This window comes from Diceros bicornis, chromosome 7 (genome assembly GCF_020826845.1).
Source record: "Diceros bicornis minor isolate mBicDic1 chromosome 7, mDicBic1.mat.cur, whole genome shotgun sequence".
NCBI classification, from domain to species: Eukaryota; Metazoa; Chordata; class Mammalia; order Perissodactyla; family Rhinocerotidae; genus Diceros; species Diceros bicornis.
The window spans coordinates 56,698,099-56,724,176 of NC_080746.1; the positions used below are offsets into that span (position 1 = coordinate 56,698,099).

A 26,078-nucleotide genomic window follows, 5' to 3' on the forward strand; every position below is an offset into this window, starting at 1 on the left:
TGAGACTATTTTTACATTATAACATTGAGTGAATAAAAGCAGAGTATAAGATTTTATGTTATAATCTCAACTGCGCTTACCCCCTACCACTCCCCTCTGTCTACATTCCAGGCACATGACGTTCTTTCTGTTCCTCAAAACCACCATGCTCATCACGATCAACATTGTTCCCACTTTTCAGGCCTTCCCATTTGCTGCTCCCTCAGATCCTGCCACGGCGGAGCTCTTCTCATCATTCCACTCTTGGCTCAGTGTCAACTTGCAAGAGGCCTTCTCTGACCACCCGACCTTCCAGCTACTTTCTTTCACATTTACCAATTTTATTTTCTTCATAACACTTTTCTTGAATTGAAATTACTTTATTCATTTGTTTAATTGTGGTCAGGTGCCTTCCCTGCAGGGTGAGTGCTTTAAGACCCCACTCTACTCTGTAAATGCCTCTGTTATAGCCCCTGTCTCACTGAATTTCAATATGTGTTTATTTGCCTGGCTGCTCGCACTAGACTCTGCACTCCTTATTCCTCTTGGTATCCCCAGAAAGAGGTCTGGTTTAAATAAGTAGGCATTCAGCAGATATTTTTGGATAAATGAGTAAGAAGGCATCCTTTGAGCTGTGCTTTGGAGGACAGGTAGAATTTTTACAGGCAGAGTCTAATGAGGAGGAGCATTTCCCAGCAGAAGGACTAGCATGAGCTAAGGCTGTATTGATGAGTGACTGTTATATTTGAGCACTTGTGCAAAGAGAACATTCCAGGCGATTTGGCTCAGGTCTCTCAATTTGGGACCGTGGATCTTGCTCACAAAGAAGCCTGTTAAAGGACTGGGTGGTTAGACACTGTGCTGCCTCTGCCCACTCCTGCCTCAGGATTTCTGCTCCCCAGAGCTCTGTGGCCCCCAAGGAAAGGGCCCTGATGTGCTGATATCCAGCTTCCTCCAGAGCCTTGATAAGCACCTGGTCACACCCCAGTATTTCTGCTGAGTGCACCAGGATTCCAGAAATCCTCTTACTAAATTACTGTCATGTAGGGGAAGAAAAGTAATTTTCCCTCTACACTTCTGAGTTCTTAGCTGAAAGCTCTGTAACAAAAGATTAGCAAGAAAAAAACAAACAGACATTTATCAACATATGTACCTCATGTATACATGGGAGACCTTCAGGGGAAAACAAGTAACTCCCTGAGGAGGCTTAGAATTCAGGTTTAAAAAACATCTTAACAGGGAAAAGGGAGGCCTCTTAGGGAGATTTTTAGGGGAGATGAATGGGCCTTTAGAAGAACAGATGGGCGGTATGATGGTTTGTGAGAAAGTTTGGGTGTGGTGTCCACTTCTAGTGATAAGAGTGCGTCTTCCATGGTTGGTGAAACTCCTGGTGGGGGAGGATTATGACAATTGACGTCCTTTTGGAGGATCTGTCTTCAGGCAGATAAGGGGAGTTCAGAGAAAGCCTCTCCCTACATTTGCTGTTTTTCAAGTGCCCACAGCTCAAAATAACCAATATGCAAGAGCGGCATATTCGGGGGCGGCATGTTCTGCTAGCCCTCAGTCTCATACTGACAGCCTGCCTCCTCCAGCTCCAGAGGAACGGGCCTGAGACAGAAAGCTACTGTCTGTGAGCGACACTGCTCCCCTTTCTTCACAGCTGCGGGGATCAGGACTGGCCTCGGAATTGCAGGGTTGGTCTGAGCTAACAGCAGCAATGGTGAACTCGGTGAGTTTACCGTGTGAGGGGCGCGGTTCTAAGGGCTTACGTGCATCAATGATTTAATGCTCATCCCAGCCCTGTGAGTTACTCTCCCCATTGACAGAGAAGGAGGCAGAGTTAGAGAGTTGGGTAACTTGCCATGGTCCCACAGTCAGGCTCCAAACATTGTGCTATTATCCACTGGTCTTATAATGTCTGAGATAGAAGTGACAGTTATCAAACCCAGAACTAAGACCCAAGAACTGTCTGGCTGCAAATTAAGCAACAGCTGCTTACTGAGCATTCCCCAGGGGCAGGCCTGGGCCCAGGCGTGCTGTAGGGATGCTGAGAGGTGTAGGATGCAGTCTCTAGGGGCTGAGGGCCAGTAGGGGGATGAGACACGTTCACCCAGAGTTCAATGTTAGTTGAGCACAATGTGAAAATGTTGGATGCAATAAGAGATGAATTATTGAAAGCTGCAGTCAAGAGCTGAAGGGGTCATTGTGGCTTGGGGTAGTTGGGATAGCCTCATTTGTTTATTCAAATTACATTGCCAAGGTACTAACTCACAGCCAGGCCCTTGGGGGCACCAGGAATGGAGAGGAGAATTAGATGCTGACCTTGCCCAGACCCTCAAATCATCACAAGACAGTGTAGCCCCAGGTGGATACAGGAACTGAGCACTGAGAGGCCCCCCAGAGGCACCACAGGAAGGAGAGACTGACTAAGTCTTGAAGATGGGGAGGGTCGAGAGGGTTGGAAGGAGAGGCAGGTCCATGCAAATGGGTAATGCCTGTCCCTAGACCTACAAAGAGTCCCACCTTACTTTGGCCAGTATGTTAGTTATCAAAACACTTTAGCACTCCTTCTCTTGAACCTCACCTGCCCAGGAGGAAAGGGAGTAGGCATTGTGGAAAGTGAGGTGGCTTGCCTGGGGTGACACAGTGAGCTTGGCCTGAGGCCTGGTCTTCTGTCTCCCTCACCAGTGCTCTTTCCACTCAGTGGTTTTCAAAGCTTGTCCCTCCGTTGCACCACACTGCAGAGTGGAAAGGCCTTATTCTTCTACATTTGCGCCAGTCTCCATGACCTCAGAAACTCTGACCAGTCATGTTAGAAAGTGGTGTGGCTTTGGGGCCCAATTGCACTTTGTGGTTAGGTAGCTAATTCTAAATAGGACTGACTGGGGCTTTGGGCACTGCTTGTTTATAATTTTGTTTCTTTCTTTCTTGTACTGTTCTTCAACCTTTTTTCTAACAGCTGTGTCCAGCCTGGGGTCCTGGCATTGCACTGTATGTCACTTACAAGCCTCACTCCAGGTAATGTTCTTTACATTAAGGCCTATTATCATTATCATTATCATTATCATTATCATTAGTAACCGCATTTTTACCATTTACTATAGGCCAGGCACTCTGCTAAGAACTTGATATTGAACCTCTTAATCTCAAGTTCATGTGCCCAGTACACAGTAAGCCAAACACTGAGACATCAGTGCGTGGAGATGGAGAGAGGTTTATTTCAATTGGCCAAAATGAGAAAGTGGGAGCATGGTTTCACTCAGATCTGCCTTAACAAGAACAGAAAGCAAAGGGGTTTTATAGAGCTAAGGGGCTTGGCAGGAGGAGCTTGGAGAAACAAAGGGGTTACTCCTGATAAGCCCCTGGGCAATCTGACTTCTGGGTGTCAATGGCTGCTGGGGGCTGGCCATTCGGGTGATTGCAACCTCCCGGAAGGCATTCTCCTTCTTCTGCAAAACAAGTTCCCAAATCCTCACAACCCCTGAGTCACCCCTCAAGTTAAACAAGAAAACAGCAAATTAAACAAGGTCAAAAGGCAATCATGTTTTTAATGAATATCTACAGTAACCTTCAGGTACCCGGCTTCAAACTTAGTTGACTTGTCTCCTTCAGTCCTCACAGTGAGAGGGGCACTATTAGCCTCATTTTATAAATGGGGGAAACTGAGGCAGAGAACATGTAACTTGCCTGAGGTTACATAGCCATAAAGTGGCAGAGACAGGATTCAAACCCAGGTCTGTCTGTCTCCAAAGATCTTAACTAGCCCTCTGTTGTCTGCTTGCATGTTATTTTGCTGTGGTTGCTTTGCTCCCATTGACAATAACATCTTTTGGAGCCAACAATTTTTGAGAACAGTCTTCAACTTTTTCCCAGGTATTGCAAAGGTCTATTCCTTGTGCTTCTAACACCTAATGGCTAAGAACCCTCTCAGATGTAGGTATTTGTTGAATATATGAATGAATCACCTCAATTCCACAGATGTACAATGAACAGCTATCGTGTGACCAGGCCATGCTAGGTGCTCCATGAGAATCCAAGAAAATGAGGAGGCCTGCTCACTGCCCGTCTTAAGGCAAAATTAGAATACGCCCAGATATAAGAATAGAGAATTGGATATAATCAAGTGGAAAGCTGTATGGTGCTCACCCTAAGGATCCTGGGAGCTGGGAGAAGGGGGAGAGCCCTACAGCTAGAGTAGGCTGAGAGGGCTTCCGTGTTGGGGCCCCAGGAGCACAATGGAAAGATTGTGTGCCTGTGGAGGGCAGGGAGCAGCTGCCACCTCACTTGTCCCCCTTTCACACACAAAGGGGCAGGGAGAGCTGTCTGGGAGGAGAAAGTGAGAGGGTGTTGATTCTGGGGGCCCTGTCCAGCAATGCCAAGGGCAGCCAGCACAAACTGCCCTTTCTTGGAACCAGTCAAAGAGTCCCCTGTTTGGGGGCCTTGGCTGCTCAAGCTGGGAGAAGCCAAAGGAGAGGAGTGGGGTGGGGAGAGGGAGTATCAGCCTGCAGACTGCCGTACCCTCAGCAAAGCTGAAATCAGCTGAGCGCCAGGGCACAGAGACAAACATTTGTGCCTTCTCTGTGCCAGCTATTTTATCTCCCTTATCTTATCACAACAATTATCCCTTTTGGCAAAGGAAGAAAAGAAGGCTCAAAGAAAAGACTTCCCTAAGTTTACACAGCTAGAAGCAGAGCAGGCATCTGAAGCTAGGAGGTCTCCCCACCAGCTGCTTCCACTCTCTCTTTCTCTCTGAACTTTCCTCTCTTCCCCACCTTGTGATCCCCACAATCTTCTCCCCCTTGTGCAGGAGAGCCTGCCTCTTTCCCTTCTTTCTCTCTGCCCCATCCCTCTTTTATTACCTTTCTTGGTCACATGACCCTTCACATCAAGTGCTTGATAGGCCTGTTCCACCTGAAGTCTGAGTGACAGAGGGTCCCTCTGTCCCAGCCAGGGGCAGGTTTGCATTTGAAATGATAGCCCCTGGTGAAATCAAAGATCATCTCAAAGAAATGAGGTGCTGCTGTGACAGTCTTTTTGGCTAAGGGTTTAAGGGCATGTCTCAGATGAATCCCCATAGATAAGCACTGTCTCTATCTTCTTTCAAGTTCTCCACATTTTCAGATGGTGCATAGCTAAAATAATGACCATTATGCCTCCTGTTACTCTGCTTATCACTTTATGGGTCCCGAGGGCAGTGGTTATTTTCCCGGGCTCAGAAAGGTGAAGTGACAGCGTGTCAATGTCAAGACCACAAGGCAGATTTCCAAAGCTCCACGGGTGGTTCTTGGAATGGGAGCACAGTGAGCAAATGATGGCACCAACCCTTGGTGGGGTTTTCATGGGCACAGGTTTCACGTGTGGTCTGTCACTCTTTCATTCAACTAAGCATTACTCATGTCACCTCTGTGCCAGGCCCTTTGCTGGGGCTCGAGATGCTGGGATGACTCTGACTGAGTCTGTGTCCTTGAAGAGCTCCCAGAGAAGAAAACCCATGACAATATTAGTGGAAAGGGGAGAGGCAACATGTTTCAGAAGCTTGGAAGGGGCATCACTACAGCTCTGGTGTGATGGACTCATGTAACATTTGATTTGGTTCTTGAGGGATAAGGAAGTTCATGTGTGAGTGTGTGTTATGGAAATGTGGGACCTTATCTCCCTAACTCACAGGTGTCTGAGTGCTTAGACTAACATTTCTCAAACCCAAAAAATCCATACCCTTTTCTTTTGATAAACTTAAAAATTTCTTTAGTCTTGGAAATTCAGATATATCACCAAGGAGAGAAGACTTTGTCTAACTTTATGTTCTGTAATCTGTTTCAGAAAACAGACTTTTTTCCTTTTACCAAATCAAAAATTATACTAGGGGCCGGCCCGGTGGCGCAAGCGGTTAGGTGCGCGCGCTCCGCTGCGGCGGCCTGGGGTTCGCTGGTTCGGATCCCGGGCGCGTACCAACGCACTGCTTGGTAAGCCATGCTGTGGCGGCGTCCCATATAAAGTGGAGGAAGATGGGCACCGATGTTAGCCCAGGGCCGTCTTCCTCAGCAAAAAAAAAAAAAAAAAAAAAAAAAAAAGAGGAGGATTGGCGGATGTTAGCTCAGGGCTGATCTCCTCACAAAAAAAAAAAAAAAAAAAAAATTATACTAAATATTCTTTTAAAAATTACAGTGGTCCCCTGGGGGGCACCGCCACCCTAGAAACTCCCACAGTGCTCTCCAGGTTCTAGGGCTCTGGAATCTTTATTTTTGACTCTCTTGCAATAAAAAAGGAAGTAGGAATTGTCAGCGGGCTCACCCTGGAGGAGCAAGGGTATCTATCCTGCTGCCTCTGCTCGGTCAATCCTTTCTATTAGAGCCACTGAGCCTTGTGAGTCCTCTGGTGCTGGGGCTAGAGAGAGCCTTCCTCCCTTGCAGCTCCCCGAGTCTCTCTGGCTCTTATGCTTACGGGTGTGGGAACAGGCAGGGCCAGCCAGCCAGCATCAGCTCATATGCCTGACTGCAAAGCCCTCTATGGGGGCTCTGCCCAGGGTGCCCCCACTCACTTTCTCCCTCCATATCTGGCTGTCTTGGAACGCAAAAATTAGAGAAACACAATGAGGTACCACTTCACAGTTACTAGGATGGCTATAATTTAAAAAAAAGGAAAATAACAATTGTTGGAGAAGATGTGGAGAAATTGGAAACCTCGTGCATTGCTGATGGGAATGTAAAATGGTGCAGACTCCATGGAAAACAGTTTGATGGCTCCTCAAGAAGTTAAACACAGAACCACCATATGACCCAGTAATTCTTCTCCTAGATGCATATCTAAAAGAATTGAAAGCAGAGACTCGAACAGATATTTGCACACCACTGTTCATAGCAGCATTATTCACAATAACTAAAAGGTGGAAACAACCCAAATACATATCAACAGATGAACAGATAGACAAAATGTGGTATACATATAGATTGGAATACTATTTAGCCACAAAGATGTGTGAAATTTTGGTATATCCTACAATATGGATGGACCTTGAAAACATTATGCTAAGTGAAATAGGCCAGACACAGAGAGACAAATACTGTATAATTCCACTTCTATGAGCTACCTGGAATAAGCAAATTCATAGAGACAGAAAGCGGAATGGAGGGTCCCAGGGACTGATGAGAGGGAGAAAGGGGGAGTTACTGTTTAGTGGGTACAGAATTAATGTTGCAGATGATGAAAAAGTATTGGATATAGATAGTGACAGCACTGTGAATGTAATGAATGCCATTGACTCCTACACTTAAAAATGGTTAAAATGATAAATACTGTTGTGTATATTTTATCATAATTGAAGAAAAAGCTGTTGAAAAAATTTGAGGACATACGCAGGCCAGAGGAGGGTTTGCAGTACTGGGCAGCACTCAGGCCCCAGGTGCACACCAAGTTCAACTAACTCTGCTCTGCTCAAGAGCAGCCCCACTTGGCTGGGGAGGAGAACCCAAGAGACCTTGCATCTAATGGCTTTTGCCTTGGTTTGGGATTCCCAATCGGGATAAATTCATCCCCTTGTCTTGTTAGCACCATGGTATTGACTGCTTTTCACCTTGACTACTGCAGGAAGCACACATTTACTATACTTTATATACTTAGGTTTCATTTAACTCTCGTGACACCTTGTGAATTAAGGATTATCAACCCATTTTTTGGATGAGGAACCTGAAGTTCCGAAAAAAGTGATGTGCCGAAGGTTACCCAGCTGGTGGCTGAACTGAGCTTGGAGCATGTCTCCTGTTGCTGGGCCCCAGTCTTCTTCCACACTGCTGCCTGCCCCTCATCTCTTTTCTGGTATGGTTTGGGACTGAGAAGATATGCACTGGTCTGGGAGTCAGATGGCCTGAACTCTAGTCCAGACTGTGCAACTGTGTCACCTTGGACAAATGGCTTTCCATATCAGAGCTTTCATTTCCTCATCTGAAGGATGGCACTGCTAATCTGTCTGCCCTACCCACTCCATGGAGGAGTTGTGAGGCGTCAAAAGATGTAAATGTGCTTTATAAATGGTACATACTGTATTGTGTCAGTTATTCTAAGCTTAAGTTTGATTAGTGATCAATATGTGACACCATCACTGATCATTAGGAACAAACTTTCTCCCCCACCACACAGTTGACTACTCAGTTAACTGTCCCCTCCATCCACCTGTAAGAGGCCAGCCATTTGGCTAGTCTCAGGTTCCAAGGTTTCGCCTGGCTACAGGCTGGGGTTTTCTAGCAAACTGCTGGGAGAGGAAGCCAGCTCTAGGAATAAGGGAGCCTCTTGAGTTTACATAACTTTCTGAGCCCTGGACCCAGACTGAGAATGTGTTGATTCTGGCCCCTGATGGGACAGCCAGCTGGGGCAGGAAAAGAGTTGGCGTGAAGAGTATAAACTAAACACTGTTCCTGCGGGGAAGAGGGTGACCGCCTTTTGCTTTCTTGACTCCTGTTGCAGGCTCTCTTCGCACTTTCCCCTTGTTGAAGCCTTGACCTTTTAACTCCCTACCCTCACTTCTGATGACAGAACTTTGAATCCAACTTAAGGGTCCTTGGCACCTCGCTGCCCAAATCAGTCTCTGTCTCGTTCATTCCACCTCCAAAATATTGAGCCTGTCCCCTTCTCTCATCCCTGAGCCACTGTCCTAGTTAAGTATACCTTCACCTTTTACTTGGACTACAACTGCCTCTTTACTGATCTCCCTGCCTCTAGTCTGGTGCCTACCAACCCATCTACATGGGATACCGGAGTTCCTTAACTTCTGACAACTCCCCATTCTTGCCTCTCAAGACCTTTAGGTCCTGCCTTCAGCCATCTCTCCTGTCACAGCCTCTACTCCAGTCACACTAATCTATCGGTTCTCAGACTGACTTTCACGTCTCCTGGGCTCGTGCATGCTGTCCCCTCCCCACCTCCACCTTGTGATGATGCTTCAAAGCTCAACTCAAATGCTAACTCTTTTGTGAAACATTTCCTGTCCTGTTACCAAAGAGGTTTAGTTGTCCCATTCCCCTTTGCACAATGTGGGCACTGTTTCTGTAACAGGCTCTCCAGACTAGGAGCTCATTTGAAGGGCCTCATTATTTATCTCTGTCTCCAAGTCCATTGGAAGCTTGGCACACACTAGGTGCTCAGGTTTCCTTAATCAGCAAATAAATGCTCATAACAGCAGGTGTTGAAGAGGCAACACCAAGAAGTCATGCCCAGCTCCCCTCATGCCTTTGTCTGAGTCCTCTCAATCTCAAGATTCTCCTTCCACCATTAGATCTGTGTCTACCCCAAAACTTCCCTTCCTTTCTCTTTTGGGAAGTTCTCTTTGGGCATTTTTTAGTCGGAGTGTGACAGAATGGCCTTTGGTTTGACCTAAACAGGCTCCTTCTGGCTCTGTAGCAATCTTGCATTTGAAGGGCCGGGGGTCTCCTTTATTCCCTTCCTGAGTTCATAGTGCTGATCTGTAGGCTTCACAAGGATAGTGTCATGGCCAGCATACAGTAGGTGCTCATTAAATATCTATTGTGTGACCATAGGAATGGTTCCTTCTCTGCTGGCGAGTGGTGGAATGCTCAGCAGACAAAGATGCTGCCCCCTCCTGGCCATGGCTGTGGGCAAGTCATCTCACATCTCTGAGCTTCAGTTTCCTTGCCTTTAAATTGGGGAAAATAATGCCTCTACTTCACAAGGATACAAAGGATAAAGGAGATGGACGTGACTAGCGCAGTACCTAACATAAGCTTAACAAACATTTCATTCACTCTCAGTCTTCATCCATCAGGCCTGAAAAAGCCTTATTCCCCTGGTCATCATCCTCTTGCTCTTTTAAGTCAGGTATCTGGACCAAAATGACCTCTGCCCAGGATCCCTGTATTGTCCTGTATTGTCCAGGAGACAGCGTGAAGAGGAAACAATCTAGGTTTGAATTTTGACATCCACTTCTGAGCTATATGAATTTGGACCTGTCTGTCCACCTGTAAAAGGAACATAACATCACTTACTTCATAAGGTTGCTGTGAGGATTAAATGAGATGTGTGTAAAGTGAATTAGATGACGCCCAAACTTGGATGACTATTATGATTTGCCTGGTGAACAAAAGTGGCTGATGTGTGTCCCTGAAAACCAGGCATGTCATCGTGCTGCCCCCCTGTGGACAGAGGGCACACCACCCAGCAAAGGAACCCTTAAAGGGCTTGGTGGGAGAAATCAGATCACACACAAGGCACTTTTCTTCTCTGCTAGGGAGCTCATGCTTTACTCTGAAATATTTAGTGAACATCTAAACTAGAACTTCTCAGAATTACTGTGCTTGTTAGTACGCAGATCAGGGCTGGCCCTGTGGCTTAGCGGTTAAGTGCGCGCGCTCCGCTGCTGGCGGCCTGGGTTCGGATCCCGGGCGCGCACCGACGCACCGCTTCTCCGGCCATGCTGAGGCCGCGTCCCACACACAGCAACTAGAAGGATGTGCAGCTATGACGTACAACTATCTACCGGGGCTTTGGGGGGAAAAAAATAAATAAATAAAATTATTAAAAAAAAAAAACCACAGATCAGTTCTGACTCAATAGGCCTGGGGTGGGGACAAAAATCTTTAACAAGCTTCCAGATGATACTGACGCTACTACCCCACAGACCACTCTAAGTAAAGAAGGTCTTAAGTATAATATGGGAGTGACATGATAGGAACTATTTATTAAATGCCTACCCTGTGCCAGATACTGAGAGCGCCAGTAAACCCATATTAACTTAGGCAGTTCTCAAGACTCTGTGGGGTAGGTACTGATGATCCCCATTCTTCAGATAAGGAAACGGCAGCACAAAGAGAGAAAGTACGCAGCTATCTCATACAGCCAGTAAGGCGTGGGCCTTGGGTTCTAATTCAGCCTGGCTCCAAAGCCTACCAAGACGACGACTCCAACAGCGTATAGAGGATGACTGAGGGAGGGGCTATGGCAGAGAACCAGCAAGGGGACTGAAGTGATCTAGCTAACAGATGAGGCCTAAGCTAGGGCAGGGGCTATGGGGTAGAAAAGAGGAGACACAGAAAAGAGAATGGACAGTGTTTTGTGGTAGACTGCATATGGGTATGGGTGTAAGAGAGGGAGCCATCTAGGGAGCTCTCTCTGGCTGTCTGGTTTGGAAACTTGAGAGATGATGGTACCTACCACTTACAGAGCTAAGAAATGCTGGAGGAAGAACAAGGTTTAGGGAGGAGGTGAGTTTACATTTAGGAATGGTCAATCTGATTGGCTTTTGGTCATCCGGGAGAGATATGAGGAAGCAGATGGACTTAAGTGTCTAGAGCTCAGATGATCTGGGTGTGGACATTTGGGTGTTGGCAGATATGAACCCATGAGTGTCTAAGGTTATGTGGACAGTGCATAGACTGTCTTGTTCTGGACCCAAGTTGACACCACAAATAACTGGAAGAGATGAGACTGGAATCCAGGTCTCCCTGGCTGTGGTGGCTCTGTCCAGTCCACTGGGCATTCTGGATCTGAGGAGCAAGTAGAGCATAAGATGCTGATGGTCTGCAGGAAAGGGTTTCTGGAGCTCTACAGTGAGTAAATACAATGAACTGTCCCCTGTCCCCAGATCAGCAGATATAAGGACAACTTTGTAGAGAAAGACCAGATCGATAAAGGTTGGGAGATATTTATTTTCTTTAAACAAGGTCATAAATAACAAAGAAATAAAGTAGGTCCCAGACTCCGGACCGTGCAGCAGGACAGGGATAGGAAGTTGTTGGGTGGAAAGGTAGAGGGGGCTACGCATCACCTAAGACAGTCACAGAAAAGATGGGCTGCAGGAGACTGCTCCACCCTGCCCTTGGAAATGGCGTGCCTGGGCAGCAGGGGGAGGCCGCAGGGCTGTGATGAGGCAGCTGAAAGAGGGCAAAGAGTGAGGATGCTGGGCTGTACTGTTTCTATGAAGAGTGACATGGAAACTACAAATGGTGAAGATAAGCTGTGGGTCTAGAAGAGGCAAGCGGGCACTCTGCACACCTCCAGGGACCAATTATGAAAATGGTTAAATTTGATTCTTAAAAACAACTCCACAGGCTTTAGCCTATGGCTTTGTGCATGGGCTGTATTTAACCTGGGTTGCTCTGTGGCAGGTGAGGGCTCAAGAGGCCCCTGGAGCAGCCTGGCCTCAGCCCAGGGCAGGTGCCCAGACATGTGGGAGTGGGACAGTGGGCTCTCCCCACATGGGAGGCCATGTGCTTGGACTGGCTAGACCTGATTCTCAGGCTGGTTTCTTGTGATGCTATCCACCACCCCTCCCTGTACCTAAGGATGGGATCCTGGCCTCTCTGGGTCTTCCAAGCCTGGAAGAGTAAGACTGGAATAAAAAGGTACCTGACTGGTGTTTTATTTGAAAGTGAAAAATAAGGACCACCATATGCATGGTCCATCCTGTGAGGTAGGGCAGGACCATGCCAAGAATAATCTCAAGGAATGGAGGTCCCTGAGCCTGGGGAGACATGGGGACCCAGCTGCATTGCCTAATGCCAGGAACAGGGGCCCAGGGTGGCAGGTCTGATGGAGGCTTCACCATAGGCAAGGGAGGGAGAACAGGCAGGGGCTACCCCTGAACAGGGAAGGAGTAAGAGCTGAGGAGCCTTGGATGGGGGAGGCCAATGTTGGTCCAAGGCCCTGGAAAACAATGCTTTTGGCAGGATACACGAAAGGGTTTGCACATCTGGGGATGCCCGTCTGTAGGGAGCCGGTGTCACACGGTCGGGCAGGATGGTGAGGAGGAGACAGCGGCATCACAGTGGCCTCTGGTGCGATGTATTTACAACAGAGCTCAATGTCGAGGAGGGATGGATAGCAGGTCACTAACAGCCAGGAAACACACTGCGAAGAATGGAAAGAAAAGGGAAAACAAATGTGACCATCCCTAGCTTTCCCTCCGCTTACCCTGTTTCCTCCAGGAAGCCCTCCCTAATGACTAGCAAAGCCCTTGCAGATCTGTCCCACCTCCCCATAGCCCCACCCAGGGCTAGACACAGGGTCTGCTCTCAGTGTACTGCTGAGGTGACCAGGACTCCAAATGATCCAGGGGCCCCAAATTTGCTTATTAAGAGAAATTAGGTCTTCAATGTTGATTCCTGGGATCCCTCAATGGTCAGTTGCTTGAGCGGTGGTTTGGCCTAAGAGAGTCAGTTGTGTGGCTCCCTGTACCAGGCTCCTGTCATTTCCAGTGCCTGCCCTGCCCGGACACCCTCACCTCCCAGGCCCTGCATTGGAGTTCTCTAACGCAGAAGCCATTTCTTTTTCTTCAACATTACTTCTTCAAATTTTCTGAGGGTAGGGAACAAGTTCCCCTGGTCTCTCACCAAAATCAGATAAGAGACTTTCCAAGTGGCAGGCGTGACTCTTCATCAAGGCTGTGGGCTCTGGGAAGATCAGGGGCCTTCTGCAGCACAGATTAGGAGCTCCCTGAGGTGGGGCCAGGACCGTGTGGTTTGGGTCACTAGCCTCTCTTCCTTCTCCTCAACAAAGAGCCCAGTTGTGTCTCCCTAATCAGATGAATAGCTCCCTAGGATGAGAGGCGTTCTTTTTCCTCTAGACCACTGGTTCTCAACTGGGAGTAATTTTGCCTCCCTTGAGACATTTGGTAAAATCTAGAGAATTTTTGCTTGTCACAACTGTGTGTGTGTGTGGCTACTGGCTTCTAGTGCATAGAGGCCAGGGATGTTAAACATCCTACAGTGTACAGGACAATCCCCCACTACAAAGGATTACCCGCTCCAAATGTCAATAGTGCTAAGCTTGAAAACCCTGCTCTGGATCTCTACACAGCCTCCATGGCCTGCCCAGCGTTCCCCAGCAGCAGGGCAGGAGAAGGCTTATAGGACTTCTCTAAGAGCCTGGAAAAGGACTGATTCCCATCCCAGCCTCCTCAGAGAAAGGGCAACTCAAGAAGAAGTGCACATCGCAGTGGAGGGTGAGGTACTAGGCCCAATTTACTCTCAGCTCAGCAACAACCCACTAGACCAGAGCACAGAGAATCAAGCAAACAAGGCTTTACAGAAACACACGTGCTGGGCTCCATGTTGAGAAGGAACAAGAAAGGCATGGTGACCCAAACCAGGCAGGGCTAAGGCAGAGATATTTACAACCCTGGAAATATCTTTTTGTTGGAGTTGGCCAGCACTGCTGGGTTCCTTAAACCTTTGTACTTCCTTACCACTGGAATCCACCGATGGGCTCTGCAAACCTGTGCCGGATCAGGAAAGTGGCAACAGCTTCAGCTACCTGGAAAAGGGAGAGATATTCCAGGCCATACGAAGGTTAGCAATGAGACTCAGCCTGGGAGGTCCTGTGGGCTTCTGTTGGAAGGTTAGGTTCTATAGGGGACTCATGGGTCCTGGAGAGCTTGAAATCAAATGGACCTGGGTCCTGGCAGGGCTAGGAGACTGCTCCCCACCATTCTTGCTAGCAATGTTTCCAGAGAAGTCAAGAGGAACGATATGAAGGCTTATTTATCCCCTTAGAGTTATAAAGTACCGTTTTCCTACAGGAGGAGTGCATATGAATTCTTAATTATGACTGTGGTTTAGGGAGCAGTTTCTATCTCAATTATCCCTTCTTCTATCTGGCTTTTGGGGGTAACAGAGAAGTAGAGCTTAAGATCTTAACCATAGGGCCCTGGGACGAAATAACAGGGTGCCAGTAGCTCCTCAGCCCAAACACAGAAAGCTGAGACCATAGGTAGCTGCCAAGGAAAGGTTTGGGGAGCTGGTGGAGTTGCATCTGTGTAGGCCCCACAGCAGCTGCTGCAGGCAACACAGGCTGACTCACAGGCTTGTTCTATCTTCTGTGAGATCCAAGGTTACTCTCATTTGTTCTTTTATAGTCATCAAGCACCAGACTCACCTTGTCTGGGGCATCCTCATGGACTGCATGGCCACACTGGGGTAGGACCTGCATCTGGAACTTCCCTAGGGAGGAAACAAACCTAGGTGACCTCAGGGACTAAAACTGCCCTCTCCTTACCACCTCACAGGACATTCCAGGAGCCCTGGACCTCCTGCCCATCCCCCCCCAGTACTCTGTACCCAATTACCAAGCCTTTGGGGAGGACGGTAATATTTGTAATTGTAACCTTGGGCAAATCATTTTCCCTTCACTTTTTCCTTCTGCAGCTATTTAGTGTGCATTTACTCTGGGCCAGACACACAGGAAGAAACAGTTCCTGTTTTCACGGGATTTTATAGTCTAGTGGGGGACCAAAACAGAAAACCCAACAATTTAATGCAGCATGTAGTTCCTATGATAAAACTGAGCACACGGAACTGGAAGAACATAGGAAAGGGGGCTTCGTAATCAAATAGGGGTCAAGGAAGGCTTCCCACACAGAAAAAACAGCCTACACAAAGGAAAGGAGGAGGAAATGGTATTTGTTCCTGGGAACGAAAAGTTTGGTGTGGTGCTCGTGAGAATTAACAATGAGGCTGGAGAGGTAGGCAGGGACCATACCATTAAGGGCTTTGTAAGCTATGCTAAGGATTTTTAAATTATTATTACAAAAATAAGTACCATGTGGAACACTGTAAGCTCACAAGTAATGTGATAGCTGTTAAGAATGAACAGAGACAACTGATAAAGCAAGATCCCTAAGCAGACTAAAGGACAGGGGACCCAGAGCTCCCATACGTAGAGAGAACAGACTCTCAGAGGCTCAGGGTCTCCATTTACAAAAGAAGGGAGTAAGCTCTGGAAGTCTTTCTGGTCATCACATCCGTGGTTCTCACCCCAGTTACTCAGTGCTTTAAAATTTTTTCAAAATAATCTTCTATCCATTTTTTAAGTTGATTCTCAAATCTATCCTATAAAATTAAGCAGGACAAATATTGAAATTCTTTTCTGAGATGATGCAATTTAGGCCATGATTAGTGAAGTGATTTGCCCAAGGCCACTTAATTAGTAGAGGAACTAAGACCATACCATTCAGTAAGACCCAGCTATGCCCCTCCTCCTGCAGTGAGCTGCCCCTGGGTGCTCCAGCCTAGGCCCCTCTCGCTTGTTAATGCATTTGGATACAAACACAGAGCAGCTTGTGCCCCTCTTGTTTTGTAAGTTTGTATTTTATATGCCCTGGTGCATGCCTCTCCAGGAGTGTGTCATTTCAGTAAGGACAGGGGCTAGTATCATCACTGGCTCTATAACCTTACTAGGGCCCAACACAGAGCTAGACATTGTATAAGTGCTTAGTAAGTCTTGGATGAGTGAATGGTTGAGCGAATGACCTGATAAAACTTTCAACTCCAACCACCTTGGGCTTGATGACTAGGGATGCATTAGATCAGGCTCTGATGACTAGGGATGCATTTTTCGTTCCTCTTTGGAAGAGTGGGTATAAGGAATCAAGGAGAACTCACACATACTAACAACACTCTGCCCAGTACACATAAAGTAACATGATCATGGGTAATCCTCACAATTATTATGAGGTGGGCATATTTCCAAACCCTCCCCTCTCATCTTACAGATGAGGAACCTTAGGTTCAGAGAGCCTAAATTATTCACCCAAGTTGCACCATGAATGAGTGGTGGGTTTCTAGGATTCTATAACTAATTCAGCTGGTTTAAACACAGTGCTGGGAAGGCTGTGGTTCAGAATCTAGGCCGACTTAGCCACTTCCCTTTGTTTTATGGGATGTCCCTCATCTCAGCCATTTACTCTCTATACTCATGAGATGCTTTGAAAGAGAAGATGGTCTTGGCATAATCCTTGCTGGGGAAACAGGAGGATATCTAATGAGGAATTGTGGGTGCCTTCTGGACATAATGAAGCCATCATTTGTCAACTCTTACTTCACCCAAATTTTCTTACTTAAACCTCACACAACTGTATTAAGATATATCATTATATCCATTTTATAGGTGAAGAAACTAGGAAGTCAGCAATTCACTCGGGCCACAAAACCAGTAACAGTGATTCAAACCCAGGACTGTCTGATTCCAAGGCTGGTGATCAACACTGGTTCCAAATGCTATTCCAGTCCAGGTCAACTGCTTTCAGATAGTATCAGGGCCATGTGTGATTATTCTGTCTGCCCAGCATCAAGCATAGGTCTTGCACAGAAGGAGTACTTAGGAAAGGTGTGCTTGAATTGAATTTAAGGAAAGGTGTCTAAGCTCAGAATTACCAACATCAGTGCCATAAAAATCACACAGTCCCAGCCCACGATCCTGCTCCAGGCCTCAGGACACTATGTAGGTGGAGAAAGGGAAGAGTACGAGGGTCTGAGGCCCGAGTTGGATAAATCATTCAGGAGCCTTTGAACAACTACTGTGAGGGAATATAGCCCCTTTCTCCATGGAGAGCTACAAGAACAGTCTGAGGGCCCCATGAAACACCCAAGAAGAGAGGTCCACCAGGTTTGATACATGGGCCAGGTCTGGAGCTCAGGAGAGAGGTATGAGTCAGACGTTTAGCTCTGGGAGTTATCAGGGTATAAATTGCAGCCATGAGCTTGCCCAGGGAGAGTACGTAGAAAAGAAGGAAGGTCAAGAACACAATCTGCTTAAGCCTGAAACCTTGGCCTTCGAGTTGGCACCTCTTTTTCCCATAACCCCAAAGTTGCCAATGCCTATTGACTTCACCTTCACCAAGCCTTTCATCCATACTAAAGCAAGAGCCTCCACGAAATTGGTCCCACTGCTTCCACTGTCATCTGGCCAATACATCTGGACCTGAGCACAAAAGATCACTTTCCTACTCATTACACCTCATGATCCCTGTGAGACTACCATCAATTTTCTCATTTTATGGATTGAGAAAACTAAAGCTAAGGCAGATCAAGTAACTTGCCCAGGGTCAAAAAATTAGTAGAAAAAAAGCAGTACTCAAACCCAGTTCTCCCAACCTCAGAGACCTTGCCTTTACCACCTCACCATGCTGTCTTCTAAACAGAGTTTATACCTTTTTGTATCTGGATTATCCTGGACCTTTCCCTTTCCTAAGAATTCTAACAATAATAAAAATACTGATCAGTGTTCAGAATATCTTCTTTCACAATATTACATACCTACAGAGTACTTTATAGTTTATAATGCCCTTTTCAAAGACATTGCCTCATTGTAATCCTTACAACTCTGAGACGTAGGTGGTAGTATAATTCTCATTTTTAGATGGGGGGAATACTGAAGCTCAGAAAAAGGAAATACTTGCCTATAATCATATCGTGGGTCAGGAGCAAAGGTGGATGTCAAATCTGGGTCTAACTCTAAAGCACATGCTCTCTCCTTGTACCTCACCATCTCAGAACGTTAATTTCCACATGACTCTGGCCCTTTCTCTGCCCTCAGAGAAGGACCTAGGGACATAATTTCTTGATGACTTACCTTGCATTTGGCCAATAGTCAGATCTTTATCCAATCTATCAACACCTAGAACAAAATAAGAGAATCCATAAATAGCTTACTAGAAAAGGCCAGGTGAAATTGGTTTTGCTGTTCAAATATGAAGTAAAAATTGTTACAAAGTTGTAAACATGATGACATTCTCAATTCATGTTAATGCCAATCCTAATTTCCTGAGGGTATACTCTCACCACAAGAAGCTCAGGCTGAGGTTCCCCTGTAATCATTTTGCTTGCTTAAACCAGTTTCTGAAAACAGGGTTTTACTTTTTAAATTTCCATTATACTCAAAATATCCTTACACCACTCTAGGAGAAGGACTTGGGCTTGACTAGGTACAGAGGCCAGGCCAAAATCAGGCCATCCCAGGTGGATGTTTTGTGTTTAGTTAGCTTTAGCTTTAGGGATTTGGCACGGGGAGGAGACAGGGCACAAATGAGTGAAGATGGTACTTTACTTTGGAAGTCACTACCCACTTGGTGAGTAGTTTTAAACAAGTTCACATTCAGAATGACAACATTCCTGTACTGCTATGGACTGAACTGTGTTCCCCTCAAATTCATATGTTGAAGCCCCAATCTACAATGTGACGATATTTGGAGATATGGGAGTAATTAAGGTTAAATGAGGAAATAATTAAGGTTAAGTGGGGTCCTAAGGATATGGCCCTCATGTGACAGGATTAGTGTCCTTATAAGAATAAACACCAGAGAGACTGTCCTCGCTCTCTCTCTGCCTGTAAGGACACAGCGAGAAGGAGGTTGTCTGCAAGCCAGTAAGAAAGCTCTCACCAGAACTCGACCATGCTGGTACCCTGATCTCAGACATCCAGCCTCCAGAACTGTGAGAAAATAAATTTGTTGTTTAAGCCACCCAGTCTATAATATTTTGTTATGGCAGCCCAAGCTAATACATACATATATACACTTACCAGCCAAGAGCAGCAATTTAGGAATAGGACAACTAAGAAAGAGATTGGATAAGCCTCGGAACCAGCCATCCCAATATTTTTCTGTTTTTGCCAGTTCAATTCTCCAGGTGTACGGATGGTCCTTCTTGGTCTGAAGGAATAAGAGCAAGTTCTGAGTCTCTGAGGGCAACCCCTGGAGGAACAGGATAAAAACTAGGTCCCTGGGAAAAGGAAAGGGAAGGAAACTAGCACTTATTAAAGGCCTACTATGTCCCAGATATTTTAATATACATGTAAGCCTTATAACAGCCATGTGGTATAGGTTATTTTGTAAATTCCATGTTTAGATAATCAGAGGTTTACTTTTTACTTCTTCTTTTTTTCCTATTTATTTTTTTAATGAGGTAATATTGGTTTATAACATATGAATTTCAGGTGTACATCATTATATTTCGATTTCTGTGTAGACTATTACTTTTTACTTCTATTAGTTTCAATGAACTTGGGAAACCTTCTTAAGATCACAAAGCTAGTAAATGGTAGAGCCGAGACTGAGCTTCTCTTAGACCCATTTGGCAAAAAGAACACACCATCAAAAGAATAATTACAAAAAATACATTGCAGTATGAAAAAAATGCTTACGATATAATATTAAGTGAAAGAAGTAAAGTATAACATCTTATCTGAGTTCGGATTACTACTGGAAAAATGCTGTATACTTTGGGGAAGAACTTGAAGGGAAAACTGAAAATACATTGATATGTTGATAGAGCACTTTTTCGTTATTTTGATTCATGATAATGATATAATTTTCCCCCAATAGTAATTTAAAAAAGCAAATCTGACATAAACATGGTAAATGTCAATATCTGTTAAATCTTGACATAAAGTAGATGGGCACAGAGTATGCACTCGTCAAATACAAGCTGAACAAATAAATGATTCTCTATACTTTTCTGCATCATTGAAAATTTGAAATATTATAACTGAAATAAATAAATGGGATACCACATCAACAACAACATGAAAACCTGGAAGTGAACATGAACAGCAACATAGTGTGTTAAAGATCACTGGATGGTTAGGATGTCCATACTACCCAAAGTGATCTGCAGATTCAACACAATCCCTATCAAAATCCCAATGGCATTTTTTTGCAAAAATAGAAAAAGTCATCCTAAAATTTATATAGGATCTCAGAGGACCACAAACAGCCAAAACAATTTTGAAAAAGAGGAACAAAATTGGAGGACTCATGCTCTCTGATTTCAAAACATATTACGAAGCTACAATAATCAAAACAACATAGTACTGGTATAAAGACAAACAAGTAGACCAACAGAATAAACTAGAGAGCCCAGAAATAAACCCTCACATACATGGCCAAATGATCTTTGACAAAAGTGCCAAGACCATTCAATGGGGAAAGAACAGTCTTTTCCACAAATGGTGTTGGGAAAACTGGATATCCAGATGCAAAAGAATGAAGTTGGACCATATACAAAAATTAAGTCAAATGGATTAAAGACCTAAATATAAGACCTAAAACTATAAAACTTCTAGAAGAAAACATAGGGGAAAGCTTCATGAAGCTTTTCATGACAGTGGACTTAGCAAGGATTTCTTGGTTATGACACCAAAAGCAGAGGCAACAAAAGCAAAAATAGACAAATGGACCACATCAAACTTAAAAGCTTTCGTGCATCAAAAACCACAATCAACAGAGTGAAAAAGCCTCTTACGGAATGGGAGAAAATATTTGCAAATCGTATATATGATAAGGGGTCAATATCCAGAAGTTATCAAGAACTCCTACAAATCAACAACAAAAAAATCAAATAACATGATTTAAAAAATGGACAAAGGACTTGAACAGACATTTATCCAAAGAAGATATACAAATGTCCAATAAGTACATGAAAAGATGCTCAACATCACTAACCATTAGGGAAATGCAAATCAAAACCACAATGAGATATCACTTTGCACCCATTAGAATGGCTACTCTCAAAAAAAGACAAGTGTTGGCAAGGATGTGGAGAAATTGAACCCTCATGCACTGTTGGTGGAATTATAAAACGGTACCACTACTTTGGGAAACAGTATGGCAGTTACTCAAAAAATGAAAAATAGGACTACCATATGATCCAGCCAAAAGAAGTGAACGCACGGTCTTGAATTGATATTTGCACACTCATGTTCACAGCAGCACTATTCATAACAGTCAAGAGGTGTAAGCAATCCAAATGTCTAGCAACAGATGAATGGATAAACAAAATATGTTACATACATATTATTCAGCCTTAGAGAAAGAAATCCTGTCACACACTACAACACGGATGAACCTTGAGAACATTATATTAAGTGAAATAAGCCAGTCACAAAAAGACAAATACTGTATGATTCCATTTATATAAGGTATCTAAAGTACTGAAATTTACAGAAACAGAAAGAATGGTGATTTATCAGGGGGTGGGGGAGGGGGAAAAGGGAGTTGTTTAATGCATATAGAATTCCAGATTTTCAAGATGAAAAAGTTCTGGAGATCTGTTTCACAACAATGTAAATATACTTAACACTACTAAACTATACACTTAAAAATGGTTAAGATGGTAAACTTTATGTTATGTGTTTTTTACCAGAGTTAAAAAAATAAAAGAGGGCGGGCCCCGTGTGGCTTAGCGGTTAAGTGCGCGCACTCGGCTACTGTCGACCCGGGTTCGGATCCCAGGCGCGCACCAACACACCGCTTCTCCAGCCATGCTGAGGCTGCGTCCCACATACAGCAACTAGAAGGATGTGCAACTATGACATACAACCATCTACTGGGGCTTTGGGGGGGAAAAAAAAAAGGAGGAGGATTGGCAATAGATGTTAGGTCAGAGCTGGTCTTCCTCAGCAAAAAAAAGAGGAGGATTAGCACGGATGTTAGCTCAGGGCTGATCTTCCTCACAAAAAAAAAAGAAAAGAAAGAAAAAGATCACTGGATGGGAGTCAGGAAATTTGGGTCTTCTAGTTCTCACTAAACAATTCATTCCAGGGCCGGCCCCATGGCTTAGTGGTTAAGTGTGCGCGCTCCGCTGCTGGCGGCCCGGGTTCGGATCCCGGGCGCACACCGATGCACTGCTTGTCTGGCCATGCTGAGGCCGCATCCCACATACAGCAACTAGAAGGATGTGCAACTATGACATACAACTATCTACTGGGGCTTTGGGGGAAAATAAATAAATAAAATTTAAAAAACAAGAAAAACCCAACTCATTGCATTCTCTTCTTTTTTTATTATTATTTATTTATTTATTTATTTATTTTTTGTGAGGAAGATCAGCCCTGAGCTAACATCCGTGCTAATCCTCCTCTTTTTGCTGCGAAACACCAGCTCTCAGCTAACATCTATTGCCAATCCTCCTCCTTTTTTTTTCCCCAAAGCCCCAGTAGATAGTTGTATGTCATAGTTGCACATCCTTCTAGTTGCTGTATGTGGGACGCGGCCTCAGCATGGTCAGAGAAGCAGTGCCTCGGTGCGTGCCCCAGGATCCGAACCTGGGCCACTAGTAGCGGAGTGTGCGCACTTAACCACTAAGCCACGGGGCCAGCCCTCCATTCTCTTCTGTTAATATTTTCCAGGCATAGGACACTTTAAAGTGAACACAAATTGTCATTTCAACTTGGAATCTCGGCCTGTCCTATTACATGCAATAATTCCCATTTACGAGCCATTTCTAAGAGATCTGCTCCACAGAGACAGCATAATCTCACAAGCCCCTCCCAAGTGCACACAAGACTTCACAGGAAAATGACAAATTTAAGGTAAGGGAACCTCCAAGAATAGTAATATTATTATTATTATTATTTTTTTTGCGAGGAAGATCAGCCGTGAGCTAACATCCATGCCAATCCTCCTCTTTTTGCTGCGGAAGACTGGGCCTGGGCTAACATCTGTGCCTATCTTCCTCCACTTTATATGGGACGCCGCCACAGCATGGCCTGACAAGCGGTGCCTCAGTGCACGCCCGGGATCCAATCCCAGGCCACCAGCAGTGGAGTGCACGCACTTAACCGCTACGCCATGGGGCCAGCCCAGCAATATTATTAAAAAAATTTTTTTACTGGAGTTCATCTCAAGGCCTAAGAATTGTAAAAACAAAGAAAAAATTCTGGATAGAATTAGAGTTACTCCTGCAATTTAGGGTAACGACGAGAAGTCCTTTCTCTAGAGAGTTGGATTGTAAAGTTAGTTTAGTAAAGTTAGTTTAGTTTGCATGCCTTCCTCCAACAAATGGTAATAAAACAGATTGATGTGATGAGACCTAGTTGTTGGTTAGGAGAAGCAGAAAGCCAGTTACCAATCTTCTAGGAATGCTCACCTGGGCAGGATGCAATTCTCCACACAAGGGCATCTACCACGGGCCTTGCATTATTTGCCAATGCCTCACTTGAAAAATATTTAAAAACATAGGCTTTGTGTCAGCCAGACCTGAATGAATGCAAATCCCAGCTCCATCATTAACCAATAACTGTGGGTCTCTTGGGAAAGTTACTTAACTTCTTCGAGCCTGTTTTCTTAGCTGTAAAATGAGCAACACAAGATCTCAAAGGATTGTTCTAATGATGAACTAAAGATGCTCATGTATGTAAAGCAACAGGAACATGGTCCGGCACATAACAAGTAATCAAAAAAAAATTTTAAGAATAGGAGATTTCAATAATCTTGAAAAAGAAGAATAAAATTGGAAGACTTACACTTCCTGATTTCAAAACTTACTACAAAGCTACAATAATGAAGACAGTGTGGTACTTGCATAAGGACAGACATATAGATCAATGGAACAGAACTGAGAGTCCAGAAATAAACTCTGACATTTATGGTCAACTGATTTTCAACAAGGGAGGCAAGACAATTAAATGGGAAAGAGAAGTCTTTTCAACAAATGGTGCTGGGACAACTGGATATCCACATGCAAAAGAATGAAGTTATACCCCCTATCTCATACCATACACAAAAACTAACTCAAAATGGATTACAGATCTAAATGTAAGACCTAAAACTGGAAAATTCTTATAAGAAAACATAGGCATAAATCTTTGTGACCTCGGGCTCGGCAAAGCCTTCTTAGTATGATGCCAAAAGCACAAGCAACAAAACAAAAACTAGATAAACTGAACTTCATCAAAATCAAACTTTTACACTTCCAGGAACACCATCAAGAATGTGAAAAGAGGAGGAAGTCAAAATGGCAGAGTAGGCAGACTCTGAACTCATCTCCTCCCGCCGACACAGCCAATTTACAACTACTCGTGGAAAAATTACCCGAGACAGAACTGAAAACTGGATAAGAGGAACTCCTGCAACAACGGACAATCCTAATTGAGGTTGAAGAGGCAGAAACTCCCTTCTGGAGAGGAAAAACGCCGCCTTCACAAGCCGCCAGCTTCACGGCCGCCCGGGAGCAGCGCACAGATCCGCAGCCCTCCCTGGAGGAGTGGGGCCCTGAGCCGGGGAGCGCCCCCGCTGTGGGCATTTTGTGGACCCAGCACAATCGAGACGAGTGGCATAATATCTGACTTTGCCTGCTACTAAAACATTGGGGAGTACCCCCAGAAAAGCTGGTTCACAAAGAAATTAAAACTGGCTCTTAAAGGGCCTACGCGCAAACTCACCCGTTTCAGAAAGCAACCTAAAATCACCAGAAAGAAAGGTGCACAGTGCTGTGGTGAAAAGAGACTCACCTAATAGGCCCTGTGTGCATCGCGGTGAGGGGTGAGACCTCTCCAGGGACTGGGACAGTGGCGGCGGCCATTGTTGTGGCCTGGTGTGGGTGTGCTGACACAGACACCATTAGAGTTCTCCCTGAGGCCTGCTAGCCCAGGGTCTGCCCCACCCGCTAGAGCACCGATTTAATCCAGCTCAGCCAGGGCAGGCAGCCCACGCTAGAGACCGGCCACACCCAACAACAAGCCCTCAGGCAAATTGTGGGCCTGCATAGATTGGTGACTGGATTCTCTGCTGCCTGGCAACTGAGCCGACTTCAGTGGGGCAGGGTGTGCAAAAGGAGCAGGTGGAGAGTGTGGGGCAGTGGTGGAGTGTGTGGGGCTCCCGGCGTGGAGAGACTGGGTCTGCTTTGGGAGGTTGGGGCACGCACACAGGGCAGGACTGTGTTGACTGTGTGTGTGGACCTGTGGGCGGCAGGGCTTGTCAGCTGCAGAAGACTTGTGCTTCTCAAAGACCCACATAGGGGGTTTGCCCCACCTTCCAAAGCCTGAAACAATTGAGTGCTCCTGTGCCTGAGGCCAGCCCCACCCAGCTGCAATCCTCAGAGAGCTGACAAGAGACCTAAAGGCTGGAGGCTTATAGCAATTGTAAGGCCCTAAGCCTAACAACCTGCCACGCTGGGGGCCTACTCACTTAAAAGAAATACTGCAACACAAATGTGGTATTAGAACTTGCAGCCAACTGTGCTGGGGCTCCCCACACCTGATAAAGAGACTGAAGGGCCCACAACAACTACAAGCAGTTGAGCATTACAAGAGCTGATCAGGAGCATAACTCGGCCTCCCTGGGCACCTACAGGGAGAGGAAACAGGCCACAACAGAAGGACACACGTAGCCCACATAGGGGTCACCCCTGGAACATTGAGAACTCAGGGAAGCACACTGCAGGCCTCCTAAGCCATCACTTACATAAGGTCACCTATCCAACCAAGAGCAGGAGACGTAGCTGACCTACCTAATACGTAGACACAAGCACAGGGAAAGAGGCAAAACGTAGAAGCAAAGGAATACATTCCAAGTAAGGGAACAGGACAAAACACCAGAAAAA

At 45.5% G+C, this 26,078-nt stretch overlaps 1 protein-coding gene across 1 annotated transcript in view; it reads right to left on the bottom strand.

The window, feature by feature from the left end:
- Positions 1-11,606: 11,606 nt before the first annotated feature.
- Positions 11,607-26,078, bottom strand: part of PPME1 (protein phosphatase methylesterase 1) — a 78,269-nt gene continuing 63,797 nt past the window's right edge. The window contains exons 10-14 of the mRNA XM_058545614.1: positions 19,279-19,408; positions 18,331-18,375; positions 14,857-14,921; positions 14,168-14,235; positions 11,607-12,831 (exon numbers count right to left, since the gene is read on the bottom strand). Of these exons, the coding sequence (XP_058401597.1) occupies positions 12,813-12,831; positions 14,168-14,235; positions 14,857-14,921; positions 18,331-18,375; positions 19,279-19,408 (327 nt within the window). The 3' untranslated portion in view covers positions 11,607-12,812. The remainder of the gene's footprint in view (positions 12,832-14,167; positions 14,236-14,856; positions 14,922-18,330; positions 18,376-19,278; positions 19,409-26,078) is intronic.